Source organism: Lontra canadensis, unplaced genomic scaffold (assembly GCF_010015895.1).
Source record: "Lontra canadensis isolate GAN:19392208 unplaced genomic scaffold, GSC_riverotter_1.0 scaffold79, whole genome shotgun sequence".
NCBI classification, from domain to species: domain Eukaryota; kingdom Metazoa; phylum Chordata; class Mammalia; order Carnivora; family Mustelidae; genus Lontra; species Lontra canadensis.
The window spans coordinates 9,218,590-9,233,614 of NW_022631073.1; the positions used below are offsets into that span (position 1 = coordinate 9,218,590).

General features: G+C 50.3%; 1 protein-coding gene across 6 annotated transcripts in view; it reads right to left on the bottom strand.

Annotated features, from left to right (window-relative positions):
- Window positions 1–15,025, bottom strand: part of TACC2 (transforming acidic coiled-coil containing protein 2) — a 204,190-nt gene that overhangs the window by 41,051 nt on the left and 148,114 nt on the right. For all 6 annotated transcript variants that reach the window (XM_032882158.1, XM_032882157.1, XM_032882159.1 and 3 more), the window contains one exon: window positions 3,905–4,041. In XM_032882158.1, the coding sequence (XP_032738049.1) occupies window positions 3,905–4,041 (137 nt within the window). The remainder of the gene's footprint in view (window positions 1–3,904; window positions 4,042–15,025) is intronic.

Below are 15,025 nucleotides of genomic sequence, written 5' to 3' on the forward strand. Positions count from 1 at the left end.
ACCCTAGTTGTGACCATGTTTTAGGGGCGCCTGCGTGGCTCAGTTGGTTAAGCATCCGCCTTCGGCTCAGGTCATGATCTCGGGGTTCCGGGACCACGCCCCACATTGGGCTCCCTGCCCAGCAGGCACTCTGCTTCTCCCTTGCCCTCTGCCCTTCTCCCTTCTTGTGTGCTTGCTCTCTCTCTTTCAAATAAATAAATAAAATCTTTAAAAAAAAAGTTTCCAAAAATTGCCAAATGTCCCCTTGAGGGGCACCGCGATCCCTGGCTGAGAACCAGTCTCATTGTGTGGTCGTTAAGCAGGTCGTTCCACAAGGCCCATTACAGGGCCAAAAGAGCCTGAATTAATCTGAAGACGGGGGCCACGAACTACCACGTGGAACCCAACCAGGGCCTCTGCAAAGCCCACACTTCCCATGGGACAGTAAGGAAAGGTCTAGAATGGGCACAGTGTCTCCAGTCACCTCTAAGGCCCCCACATGGGCCTTCCCGGGTGGTCTCCCAGCGAGCCTAAGAAAACTGTCTTCACCCCAGGGGGAAGCAATGGCCCTGGAGGGAGGCCACCATTGAAAGAGCCCACCTCTGCACCACGAAACCTGGTTCACGGGGTCACTGACCACCTGCTTGCCCTGACAACCACTGTGTCCGTCCTCTGCCTCGGGGTCCTTACAAGTACCAGCGCACTCCACCTGCACACAGCAGCCTGCTTTCCCAACGGAAGGGAGTCAAGAGGCCCGGGTTCCTACCGCGAGACGGAGGGCGAGGTCTGGAATCCGCACGTCTGACTGGGGAAGCAGGAGATGCCATCTGACATGCAGGGATGCTGTAAGCACGGGGCGGGACGCTCAGCTGAGTCGGAGATGACACCCCAAAGAACTCAGCGCAGGCCTGGCCTCAGGGGACACTTCCAAGGGAGCTACCATTTAGTGATGCGACATTTCCTTCTGTCCCTCATCGTCCAGTTCTGCACTCTAGGAACACGGCCACCGGACGGCAGCCGCACGTTGCCATCCCAGGACCAAGGAAGGTCGGAAAGGGAAGGAGGACCTCAGAGGGCTGGCAGGCTGCCCTCCTCATATTACGGGTAAGACAAAATCAGGCTCAGACAAGCTGCATCCTGACCCAGCCCAGCCCAGACAAAGGGCAGACAGCATCCCCCCCCACCATCCTCCTGTCCCATGGGGCAAAACCATGCTGGCTGGACCCAAGGCGAGGCTGGTTGTTCCCAACAACGTGAGTTTCCAGGGGAGCAAATCATGTCTTTATTCATAGCCAAGGGTCTAGTCTGTTAGTTCATGTGGCTCTTCCAGCACCTTTAGCAATACCCCGGAGGCTTTGCAGAAGAGAACCAAACACCAGATATGCTCCAAGCCCTTTCCTCCCAGAGGTTCTTGGAAAGAACCTTTCTTCCCCTCTAACCACCTCTGGAAGCGGGCACACCTGCGTGCTCACGCCTCTGCTGTGCCCCATACTGTCTGCAGGATGGACGAGCAGACTTTTCTAACAAGGGCTGCAAATCAGATGGCTCTTTGCACAGCCCAAGCCCAGGGCGGGGTGGGGGGTACTTTGAGCGGTCACGGTCCCAACCGTAAGAGTCCTGATTGTGGAAGCCATGGATATTTAGCTTCAGTGCAGTTTTCCAAGAAGGAGAAGCACAAAGTCCCTGTTCAAAGACTCCCACTGATGCAATCGAGGTTCTGTGGGGCTGTGACTCGTGGCGATTACCAGCCCCAACCCCTTCCAGGTGGGGGTTTCCTCCTAATCCCCTGCAATGCTCATTTCGTTCTGAAGTTGCCCTCTAAGAGAGAGGCGGGAGCTGCACGTCTGTTTGTTTTTAAGAGTGGAGACTGCTCTTTGCTTTGTTGAAATGCAAGTCAGGCAGAAGGAAAAAGGACAGACCACAGACAAGAACAGAAGCAGCAAACCATCCCCAGACGCTGTCAGGATACGTGGCTGGAAATCCCAGAAGTCGCACATGGGCTCACAAAATGGGCCTTCCCTGTTCACTCCTTGGTGCAGGAGAATGGACCGTACGCTGTAACGCACCATCATTTTCTTCTCAGTTCTTTCACAAAGTAGCCCACGTATCTGTGGGCATGAACTTGTACCCACAAAAAAAAGGATGGTTGATTTCCAATCACATGTTTGATCTAGGGATGACGATCTATTTGTCATTCCCTTTCCATTAAACCTAAGGGTGATTTTTTTATAGTATTATAAGAAATGACTTTTTATATGCTTCATAATATGAAAGAAAAAATGGGAATGTTAAAACCCTCTCAGCAGTCCTTCTGGTTCCTCCTCTACCTTAAAATCAAATAAATTGCAACGATTCCTCTCTCAGGGCCCAGCCCCTAGACTAGCCATGCAGAATCAGATACTACTAGCTGAGCTATCAGAGATGGGAGAATATAAAAGCGGCATTTGTCAGACACCAGCAAAGACACCTGCCCTCCCCCCAAAATGGTCCTAATCCTTTCCCCCAGGATTGGGGAGCCTATCTGGTTAGGAGGGGCGCCTGGGTGGCTCAGTTGTTAAGCATCACCCTTCAGCTCAGGTCATGATCCCAGGGTCCTGGGATAAAATCCCGCATCAGGCTCCCTGCTCGGCAGGAAGCCTGCTTCTCCCTCTCCCACTCCCCCCACTTGTGTTCCCTCTCTCGCTCTGTCTCTCTGACAATAAATGAAGAGCATCTAAAAAAAAAAAAAAGAATCAGCCTCCAAGTGTCCACCCTTTCTAAAGTAACAGCCTATCTGAACGTAGGACAGGTAGAAAGAATTCTGCCCATTTCTTTGTAAAACCAACATCGAGGTCAAAATATTTGACTTTACAGTTCACCAGGCTTCTGGCCAGGGCAAGAGTATGAATGGAGGCCCAGCCATAAACTTTTTCCTCCTCTTCCCACCCCAGCTCTATCCCTTACCTGGGGTGGCCTTGAGCACAGGTGTGTGGACACCCCACCTTGGTTCCTCCTTGGCTGAGAGGTATAAATATGGGTACAGTCAGCCTTGGGAAGATGGGCCATGAGAAAGGGTGTCCAGAGTGTCCAGAGGGTGGCTTAGGAGGAGATGGGCCCTACAGCCTCACCACAGAGAGAGGACTGTGGCTGGAGGAAAGCCAGAGTGGGGTCCACTAGAACACACAACCCAATGCAGGAAGGTGGTCCAGGTCTAAGAATGGTACCGCCTGGCTCCCTGACCAGTCTGCTGGGCCAATTCTGGCCGTCCCCATCTCCTCCCAGGTCTCGTGTTAAACTTTCACACTGGAGGTGTAGCTGGAGGATACAGGCAAAAAAACCTGGCCAGGTCGGGGGCTGGGGAACGAGATCTGTCCCATCCCCTCGCACCTCCAGCAATCACAACTGAAAGGTATGGAAAGATCCACGTTTTAAGTCTCACTAGGGGAGAAAGGAGGCAGGAAAGTGATATGAAATCAGGTAACTTGAGATTAACGAGGAATAAATGAACCATTCATGCATGGGTTTGGCTATCTATGGCTTTCTCTTCTTTCCCATTTACTACGTATCTCCATTCCCAAGCCCAGGGGGGCTATGGTCTTTCATAAAAATGCAGATTCATGTGGGCTGTCAAGTACCAGTGCTCTTATGGGAGCCAAGGGCCACATATTAGAATCCAAGATAGAATCCCAAATAAAAACCTCCCAGACCCACCTGTCCCCTTAAGCCCCATTCTGAATGCCAAGTAAACGGTACCCAGAGCTAAAGAAGGCGTTTCCCACAGGTCTCCCCTAAACACCTTCAAAGCAGACAGAATAATCGCGGGATCTGCTCACTCTTAGTTTTCACTCACAAAACAAGCTCTGAGCAGAGAGGGAGCCCCCCTCCAGCTCCCCTAGCCCAGGGCTGCTCCCAGGCTTCCCCGAGGGGAGCACCTGACCTTGGTTACCTGGTTCTTCCAGAGGGGGCTGCACGCTGACCTCAGGTTCTGGAGTGACTTCGGGGGGCGGCGGGGGAGGGGCTGGTGGAGCTTTGACAGGAGTCGTTGACTCGGGGGTCTCAAATGCTTCTTCAGAGTCAGAACTCCTGATGGAGAGAGGAGGAGAGAAACGGGGTTAGGCAGGCGTCTGGGCCAAGTTGGCTCTGAGGGGCCAGGGGCCCCTGCTGCTGAGGCCATGTGGCCCTCGGATCCCTGCCTGGGACCCCTAGAACCGGGCTGGTTGCCCAATTAAGCTATTCGAGGACAGATGTGAGGAAAGTCATTTCCCAGCATGATTCCCAAGATTGAATCTCATTATCACCAGCTTTGTTCCCAAATGACATATGCTTTGAGCTTAGCCCTATGAGAAATACGTATTTCTGGCCTCAGTGACAAAAACAAACGGGAATCTTTGGATTAACTCTGGCACCCAGTCGGTCAAACAGATAGTCCCAGAAACACATTTCTTTGCCATGGTTCCAACACATCATAGGGTCCCCACTCTGTGAAACCAAATCGCGTACAGCCTTTCCACATCCATCATTCTCTCCTGCCACCCTTCCTTCCCAGAGCTTCTCGTAACTTATTGTAGATTTAGTCACCTCCTAATTGTGTTAATTATCTTTCTCATCTCCTGAGCTTCAAGGCCATGAGGGCGTCAAGCCTTACTTATTACAGCTTCTCTGAGCCTAAGCCAGGAAGCAGTGAATACACATCTGTTGAATGAATGAGTGAGTGAATGAATGAATGAATGAAAGCAAGCTGGCAAGCCAGCTCTCTGGAGGATGTGCTGGACCAAGACACAAACACAACCTGCTGATCTCCATGATACAATAACAACCACTGCCACTCTACCCGAAGGTCTGATCTCAAGGAAAATTCTTCATCCAGAGAACTGGACCAAAATTTCACCCACAGGACACCCACCCCACCCAGAAATAAGGGGGAGGCTCCTCAACCAACTAAAGCTGTGTCCTGGGCTCTGGAAAACCCAGAGTGAACAGCCCTTCTCCAGCACCCGGCTTCTACAGGGGGTTCAATTTTAAGCCAGAAAGAATGAGACTTCCCCAAATCATGGAGCCAGGCCTGCGTCCTCAGGCCGCGGGGCAGCTCCTCCCTTGCTCAAATGCCCAGCGGGGCACGGTCCTGGACCAACCCCACTCAAGGTTGCCAGAGTGGCATCCCCTGGGCTGAGTCCCTACTCAAGCCATCGTACAGAGACTAAAATGCCACTCGCTCATTTGCAACAAGCAAAGTCATTATCAAGAGAGTGGATACTCAGGGCTGCTGCTGGCACGTGTGACCCAGCTGGCAAATCTGGGTGAAGACGTGTAACCAGAGGTGGACGAGCCAGGAGAGCACGGAGCATGGAACACTCTCGCTGCTGAGCTCCCAACAAGGTCAAAGCACTCGTGACCTCTGCACAGGGCAGCCTCTTCTATAGATCGTCTGCCAGCCGGGAGAGAGAAGCAGGAAGCAAGCCAATCCCTCCACCGTCAGCCAGCACAGGAAAAAACAGCCATTTGGGGAGTTCTCCTTCAGATAAATGGACACACTGATGTTTTTACGACTTGTTAGTGACTCATTTTACCAGCGCCAAAGACCCCATCCCTAAGGATCCTGGCTCCTGCAACCCACCACAAAGCCCTCCCGGGGCCCAAAGAGATGAACAGAAACACCCAAGAAGCTTTTGATGGGCTCCGGGGAGCTGAAACTTGCACACTATCAAATTTCATGAGGAAAGACTCAACCACCACACACAGGACAGCCGGTGCTGACTTTTTACAAACATACGTTAATATCAAAGGCCTTAGCTTTTGTCCAGGGAAAGTGAAGATACACACTTGGACAACAATAGATCAAGGTACCTGAGTTTTGCAAGGTCCGTTCACTAGCATGAAAAACACGAGGAAGTTACACAACGGAGTAGCAAAGAGAACCAAGAGTTTGGATCACCCCGGTGGGCCCCAGCTGTCACCCTGCCCCCAGCACAGCTTGCGTCAGGGGCAACACTGACAAGACGTACGGAGCCAACTTGCCTCTTTCCAGAGCTTCCTTGAAGGGCCATCAGACTGGCTTCTCCACTGCTGGTCACTGCTGTCCACATCCACTGGGCCCACTCCACCAGGGGCCACATCCGCCAGGAGGCAAAAGCCATCTCTGCCAAAGGATAGCCTCTGTCCCCTAAAGTCCCACCCTGATTCTCTGGCCGTATCTCTGGGATCTAAATCTGTCCAAGATGTCAGCAAGGAGTTCGCCGCACTGCCGGCCACGGACGCCGCGAGCTTCCCCGGCGTGCAGCCGGGACACGGAGTGAGAGGCTGCGTGCTCCTCCCGTGGCTTCTGTAACCCTGGGCCCTGGCGATGCACAGCCTTAGAGCACAAAGGACCCCTGCTCTTTCCCTCAGCACGAGCAAGCAACAGGGAGAGCCGGATGCTCTTGGGTCCGAGCTGCTGAATTCCAATGAGGTCTCCCAGGCTGCAGCTGCCCGGCCCGTGCACCTGCTCGGAAGGACCGCCATTCACCACCGCCCTGTTGGGAGGGAGACGGCCCATCAAGCCCCTTTGTGGCTCCTTGCCTGTTGACCATGAACCGTTTCTGCATCAAAACAGCACGGGGGACCGTGAACCACGAGAATGGGACTCACTTCCGGTGATGCCTGCGTTGTGTTCACATTTCCGCTCCCTCTCCCAGGAGCAGAGAGCAAGTTAATTAGAGGAGGCGGATGGCAGCTTTTTTAATTAGCTCTTTTCCCCCTGTTCGGTTTCCCAGAGGGCTCAGAAACATTTCCGAGAGCAGGGATTTCTGCAGTCCACCCACAAAGAGCTTGTACATAAAAATAAAGCAGCACTTTGGAGGCCCAAGGCGGAAAAGCAGCTCCCCATAGCCTGTTTGATTTTTTTTTTCCTACTAGGAAAAAACCAAAGTACAATAAATGATTCTGTTATGGCTTCACACACTTTCCAAAGGAAATTAATTTGCTGCAAAGATGCATCAGAAAGAACGTGCCACTCCAGTCTGCTGAAACATCTCTAAATTAGAGGAAAATGCATTCATCAGGATAGACGGGTGCTATGTTATGAGATAAGCAAATATGCAAATGCATGCAAATAAAATGAGACATATGTCTTTCCCTCATGTCAAAAGCTAGCTCATAATGACCACGTATGAAATATGGTCCCAGCATGAACAGCTTTATAATGGTTATCATATGCTCAACTTTCTGTTACATGTCAGGCACTGGGCGAAGCCCATTTGCATCTCATCTTCAAAACCAGCCCGCCTGCTAGAGAGCAGGCCCACTTTACAGATGGCATCACTAAGGCTTAGGGAAGCAAATTACTTTGCCCTTGGCCATCTAGTTAGCATGCAATGGCAGATGGGCTCAAATCTAGAACTGTATGCCTATAGGATCTGTGTTCTTTTCACTGTCTTGGTGGTTTCCAAACATTCTCAACAGCAGAACTCTTCTTCCAAATGGATCCCCTGTGCGGAGCAAAGCAGTATTTCATTTATTTTATAAGCTCAATTGATAATATATTCTTATGACAAAGTCTATCACTGGGAATAATAAAGCTGTCTTGGCAAACTTGAAAACCTGACACCAGGGGTCGGGGATGCCAATCGCAGCATCAGACCTGCTAATGGCTTCCGGGCTGCACGTGACCAGGCAGTCCTGACACAGACTGATGACTGACTGCAAACAGCACCTGTTTTTTCACGGCTTGTCCTAAGAACGCAGGATCTTCTTGAATAAGGCAGACAGGGCCGAGTAGCTACCTAGCGGTACAAAACCAAGTTCATCCATCCCCATAAGGCAATATGCTGAGGATATCCAACCCCACGCAGTGTGGTGTGCACGGACGGGAAGGAAAGACAGAAACGTGTAACCCCAAGGACAGAGAGACTGTGCTAGCCACCAAAACCAAACATGCCAACCTCCCAGCTGTATGTTAGCAAAGTTTTAAGAGTATTTTTTCAAATATTTTTTCAGATTTCAGAGAATCTCTAGATAGTTCTGAGCTCCCACTGAGCACACAATGAAGAAATCAGTCCCTCCACAGATGACGCACTGTATTAAAATAGAGCACTATGTGGAAACTGTCCCCAAAGTGAGCCAGCTGGCAAAATGTAGAACTCCCTAGGGCCTGTTGCCCTATCTTTTTGCTTAACTTTCAATATTTTCAGGTTTTCCTTCTATGAACTATAACAACAAAACAAGATCAGCACCCACCAAAGAATATATTAATGTAATATAAGTTAGCATAATAAATGATAAAGTTAGTATAATAAAATCACATATACACTAAAGTATGTGTGATGTATACATGTATAAATAAAATAGGATTATCTCTTTTTTTTCAAGATTTTATTTATTTATTTGACAGAGAGAAACACAGCGAGAGAGGGAACACAAGCAGGGGGAGTGGGAGAGGGACAGCAGGCTCCCTGCTGAGCAGGGAGCCCAATGCGGGGCTCGATCCCAACTGGGATCTTACCTGAGCTGAAGGCAGACGCTTAACAACTGAGCCACCTGGGAGGCCCTCTTTTTCTTTTTAAGTTTATTTACAGTCCCTACACCCAACGAGGGTTTCAACATGGGGTTCAAACTCACAACCTCCCCAACAAGAGTCACACGCTCTACTGAGTCAGCCACGTGCCCCCAAACCTGGGCATCTCTTACTAAAGAGACGCTGTAAACGTAGTTTTTCAGCTTATCATTAAACAGTTACGTTTTGCTCAAGTTTTATAGGAAGTAATTCAAGGGCTCGGGAAAAGAAATCTCAGACACTGTAGAATGAATCTTCCAACTCTGAAGATGGAAGAAAATGTCCTATTCCGACATGCTTACCACGTCCTTTTAAACAGGAAAGGAAACTGAGGCCAGGAGAGCTGCGGTGACTTCCCAAGGAAATCAGCCCGTTTGGGCCGAGCTTTAGCTGGGCCTTCCACAGAACCAGTCTGCTTTCATTAAACGCTGCCTGCACATAAGAAGGCAACCCCCACCTCCTAGCCGCAGTGCCCCACCCCCTGAAAATCTAAAGTTACCTGTACCTACGTGCTATCTGATTACCAAGAAAGAGTTCATTCTTCTTTTTTCTTTAAGGATTTTATTTATTTATTTTAGAGCAAGGGAGAAAGAGAGAGAGAGAGAGTAGGAGCTGGGAAAGGGGTAGAGGAGAAGGGAAAGGGATGACTCCGTTCTGGGCGTGGAGCCCCATGTGGGGCCTGATCCCATGACCCCCAGATCATGACCTGAGCTGAAACCAAGAGTTGGACGTTCAACTGCCTGAGGCACCCAGATATAAGAAATAGATCCTTCTAGAGCATGGCCGAAGGTAAGTTACTATGTAGAAAGTTGTCTATTTCTATAGCAATTTCTCAGGATTCTAGTGAAAGGGAGCCTGGGGACTGAGGTTTTGCAACCACCTGCCCACCAACAGTGAAAGGCCACAGGCAGGCCCTCAGGAGACCCACTTTCCGTGACATATGCCCTACTCCCGAGCAAAAGTACAGGCATCCCTCTGGCCTCCCTCCCTTTGAGACGAAACCCAGAGAGATGTCATAGTGCTGGCCCAGAGCCCGCTGTCGAGAGGAGGCTCAGATCCTCCAGGCCAAGAGAACGCCTGCCATCGCTGAAGAGAGGGAGACCTTCCAGAAACAAAACGGAGCTCTCGGCAGATCAGACCAGCTCCTTCCTCTCCGCATGTAAGGATCTGATGGGTTTGTATGTGAGAGGGTATTTTTGAAACTGCTTTGCACTAAATTCAATTCATCAAAATTTTCCCCTGCAGGCAGCCCTGACAAGAAATGCTGTCTCTGTCACCACATGTGCGCGTACTCCCGCGCGCGCACCCACACACGCTCCCCTCCTGCCGAAAACATCCTGACCAGACAGGCAATGTTTTCGGGCTGACCGAAGAGAGTCCATCACTGTCCTGTGCCCGTCGTGCGAACAGAAAAGGAATCCGCTCTGCAGGATCCTCCTCAACATTCAGGTCAAGGGGGAACATTATCTCAACACAACCAAGCGCTAAGACCCTTCTTGGGCTGTGAGGTGACCGAGGAGGCCACGGTCAGGTGCCGTCTTCCACAAATACAGAGCTAGTTCTGGCGAGCCAGGTTGCTAGAGTTTTCCAGGCTGAAATTCCTGCCAGCTACATCGCTCCCTATACCTGGATGAACACGGGCCAGTCACTTGACCACCTGGGCCCTTGGACGGTTTGTCCAACCTAAGTGGGAAAAATAACTGTAAGGATTATCCTTTCCCCGTATTACTGCAGCTCTGATTCTGCCTTTGGCCTCCAGCCCCTAGAAATTGGGGGAACTTCCTAGCAAGCTAAGTCTTCCTTTTTATTTAGTCACAGCTACCGATCTGGGCATGAAAGAGAATCTGGAGCCTACACACTGTGTGGGATGGCTGTCCTGCTGGGCAAAGGGACTCTCAGGGTCACACTGACCTTGACTTCATCTTTCCCTCCAAGTGCATACCACCCATACACCCCAGGTTCAGGGGAGGGTTTCTAGAACGGAGGAGGCTTTGGTGTGGGTTGCACCGGTGTGTACACATGTGCCCAGCGAAACATCCCTACACATGCTTTGTTTTGAAATTGACTTCTCTGCAACAACACCAGGCACTTAGCAGAGCAGACGCTCCAAGGGCTGAGTGCCTTAGTGCAGGCCACATCAGATGGAGGCCAAGCCAGCAGCCCTGGGCTCCTGACTCTACCTGTTTGTAACTGGATCCTGGAGAAATGCCAGAATGCCAATCAAGTCTCAGGAGAAAGAAAGCAAGAGAAAGAAAGAAAGCAAGAAAGAAAGCAAGAAAGAAAGCAAGAAAGGAAGCAAGAAAGGAAGCAAGAAAGAAAGAAAGCAAGAAAGAAAGAAAGAAAGGCCTCGACTGCCCTTTAATGCCCTTGCCTTCTGCAACGATATCGCCAAAATCTCATCTTTGTAGCCAAACTCCTTGCTTGGGTAACTTAAGCTGGAATCTTTAAACTCAGATTCTTAAAAACCCAACTGGAAAAAAAGAGATTTATGGACACTAGCAAGAAAAGAATGGGACACACGGAACTGAGAAAGACCTAAGAAGGAGCTTCCGACAGACTGTCGTTAAGGGTCCTTCTCTTTTCTCTAGAGAGAACCCCAGAGCACCCTGCCCGGTCAGACGGCTAACAAGCAGTCTCCCACGCAGTTACGACACCACCAGCAGTCGGGGAGACACAGAAATGTCTCTGTTCAACCGCGTGTGCTGAAGACCCTACACCTTCCTCAATGAAAAGCTCTTCTGGTCTTGTCTGAAAACACACTTATCCTCCTTTTATATGCTGTTCTAATGGGTTTGTGTTACGGACTGTGTGTGTGTGTGTGTGTGTGTTTTCCCCACATTCACACTGAAATCTCACTCCCAATGTGATGGATGTGATTCGAAGCTGCTCGGGCCCCATGAAGGGTATGAGCGCCCCTTATAAAACAAACCCCAGGGAAGAGCCTTGCCCCTCTGCCACGTGAGGACACAGAGAGAACACGACCATCTATGACCAAGGAGTCGGGCCCGCACCAGACACCCAATCCGTTAGTGCCTTGACCGTGGGTTCCCCAGCCTCCAGAACTGCATGGAATAAACGTCTGTTGTTGAAGCCGCCCCGTCTATGGCACTTTTGTCATCCCATCCTCCGCAGACCAAGACAGTCTCATACCTCATTTCTGAAACCAAAACAAATCAGAAGGGGCAGGGAAGACAGACGCGTAGATAGCATCCATGAAGCCTGAGTGATGTGGGAGACAGAAGGGCCGTCAAAGACGATGCAGGAACTCGGAAAGAACAGTAACGTCTGGTGAACCCCTAGGGTGTCCCCAGCACCCCGCAGGTACCAGAGCCCCCCCCAGCACCCACATGGCTGACGTGGGCGTGGTGGGTTCACGTGTATAGTCAGGATAGCTCCAAGTTGAGTAATAAGCAGGAAAAGACAGCAAATTAAGGAATTACATATAGTGCGAGTTTATTTGGGACACAACAATTAAATATATATGCAAATATACATGAACACCCACGCATATTTACATAACACACACATACCTGTGTGGAGACAGAAATAGACGTACACACAGGCAACACATGTGTGGTTTCTGTAATCTGAAAGGAGTATCTGAGCACAAGCGCATGCTGGCATGGGATGGGATGCTGGCCTGAAGGGGGCAGAGCCCAGCCACAATGCTGGGGACGCCAGTGGCCTTCCCAGGTCCACATTGGCAGGCTGGAGAGTGTGAATCAGTCTCCAGCACGTTTGGGCGCCATCGGTTTCCAGGGCATCCTCAGCTCCAGGGCGATGGACCAAACAACGAGGTGTCCGCATCTGGATCTGCGACCGCCCCATGTGGACAGCTGGCCAGGCCAGCCGGTCTCCCCTGCCCTCTGCCCCTCAGCCTCACCTTAACCCGTCCCCTCATTCAACCACCACTTGGGTGCCCAAGGGGCCCCCGCTCTGCCCTCCCGAATATAACCTCTGGAGGTTCCTGGAACCTACCTCGGGTGACAGGGGAGGCTGTAGGCTAACCACACGCCTGGAGTTAGCCAAGTGCCTTCTGCAGGAGGGTCAGGTCAGCTGCTGATCCTGTTACCCTCACTGATTCGCATCTTGGACAAAGAGAGATATCATCACGGGGTCAAAGGAGACTCAAGTGCTAAGCTCAGAGCAGATGCCGTCTGCTCAGCAGAGCAAGGGAGGTCCGGCCTTAGCCTTCTGGGCCCCCAAGTTCTTTATGTCCAAAGCACCCTCACATAAGTGTCTGTCTATCCGTCTCCATGTCTATCTCTGTGCAACTCTGTCTGAGGCTCTGAATTGGGTTCGGTTTCTATCTGTCCTAGAGCGTGTCTCAGTACTTGTCTCCCTCTCCTCTGCCCTCCCTTGCCCCTGTGTGAGTGTGAGTGTGTGTGTGTGTGTGTGTGTGTGTGTGCGTGCGTGCACGTGCCCTCCCACCCCCGCCGGGCATCTGCATCCCCTACCACCACCACCCCACACTGATCTTTGGTCAAAAGGGGAAAAGCACATTTGGAGGCTGTCCCGCTAACCTGAATTCTGCCCTTTCTACTGATAATTAAAGCTCATGTGTTTTGACTTTATAATTCATCACTTATAATTCTGCCTGTAGAGTGGTCCTTCAAAGCCTTGTAAATTATTATTAATAATAGCAACGGAGAAAGGATTTGAGGGCTTTTACTGCATTAGACGTTATCTGCCCCATACTCACCCCTTCCTAATGTTCAGTGTACACTCATTACTGAGTCATGCTGAGGCCATCGCTTTTAACATACAGATCTGACCTATGAACCACACAGGGGTTGGGGCACCAACGCCCCACGAGCCGTCAGAATCCAAGTATAACTTTTGACTCTCCAAAAACTTGACTAGTAGTAGCCTACTGTTGATCGGGAGCCTTACTGGTAACATAAAGAGCTGATCATCACATATTTTCTATGTTACATGTATTTTATACTGTATTTGCACAAGAAGGTAAGCCAGAGAGAGACAAGAAAGTATTGAGAAAATCGTAAGGAAGAGAAAGTATATTGATACTACTGAACAGCCACCAAAAAACCCATACAAAAGTGGGGTTGTGTCGCACAAACCTGTGGGGTTTGAGGGTCAAGGGTACATACCTTACAGGTAGATTTCACCCAGTTTGCTAAAACCGCAGCGGCCCAGAAAGCATCGTGAGCTCCCTGCGCGATCCAAGGAGCTGTGACTACAGATGAGAGCATCACACCCTCCCACCGAGAAGGCTGACCTTGATCGAGACCCTGAAGCTTTGCTGACTGAAAGAAGTGAACCCAGAGTGGGTTTAGTTGTTTTATTTCATTTATCTGCACATCAGTAATTCTCCTGCCATTGCCCAGAGGTGACACTCGGCCAATACCTCCCCCAGCAGCCCCTCGGGAAGCCCCAAGACAAACTTCGGAAAAGTTCCTTCCCAGCGGTGCTAAGTAAATGGCGATGTGGGATGCACTGGGTGTCTCAACCACGACCATGACGTTGCACCCAGAAACAAAAATGGAACAAACCTGGATGTGAGCTAGAATACTTTGGTAAAAAGTCTGGCATTTAGAAAATTTTAAAAGCTCATTTTTCTACCAGTGTCTGCAAACAGGCTTTTGTGTGATAAAGGAGCAGCGCTTAAATCTGTCCCTTTCTTTCCAATCTCTTTACAGGCCCAAAAAGAAAAGAAGGACTTGTAAACAGCCTGCCTGTTGCAGAGAATAAGTATTGTTCAACACCTTGAAAACGCCCATTTCCTGAAGGCACTGACTGCTTCAGAATATTTCCACGCCGTTCTCTCATACATAATGCAGCAGCATCATGCAGTCTTTGACCCACTTATTAAAAACATTCTGAACAGAGGGGCGCCTGGGTGGCGCCGCTGGTTAATCATCAGACTCTTGATTTTAGCTCAGGTCAGGACCTCAGGGTCCTGGGATCGAGACCCCCGTCGGGCTCCTTCCGTCGGGCTCCCTCGGTGCTCAGTGCGGAGCCTGCTTGGGATTCTCTCTCTTTCCTTCTTCCTCTGCTCCTCCCCACCCCCTCGAAATAAATAAATAAAATCTTTTTTAAAAATTCGGAATAGATAATGTCTGAATGAAATCATGTTCTTCATGTATACTATCAGAATGACCTGATTCGGATAATTTCGTAGAAGGAAACCAGCACAATATTCACAAAATATAAACAGGAGCGCTTACAGACCTGGCTCCAAAATTCGTGCTCCTCCACCGGGGAGGGGAGCGATTTTGGACAGGTTCCTAACACACCTTACCTGGGCCCTTTTCCTCATCCGTGAGGTGGCACCTGCCACCGATGGCATGAGGTCGTTCTGAGAAGGGAGTCTGCACTCAGACCATGCCGGGCACACAGAAGGCGTTTACTCTCTCTACTCCTTACCATGTCAGAATTCTACAGCCAGGAGTACCATATCCTTCGCCTGAACATAATCAGAGAAACCCAGAGCCAAGTCCTATTGTCTTTTAAGCCGCCTGTAGTCAGGGGACAGCTATACCAATGATTGGTGAATTTCCAGAGCAATGAGAAAAGAAT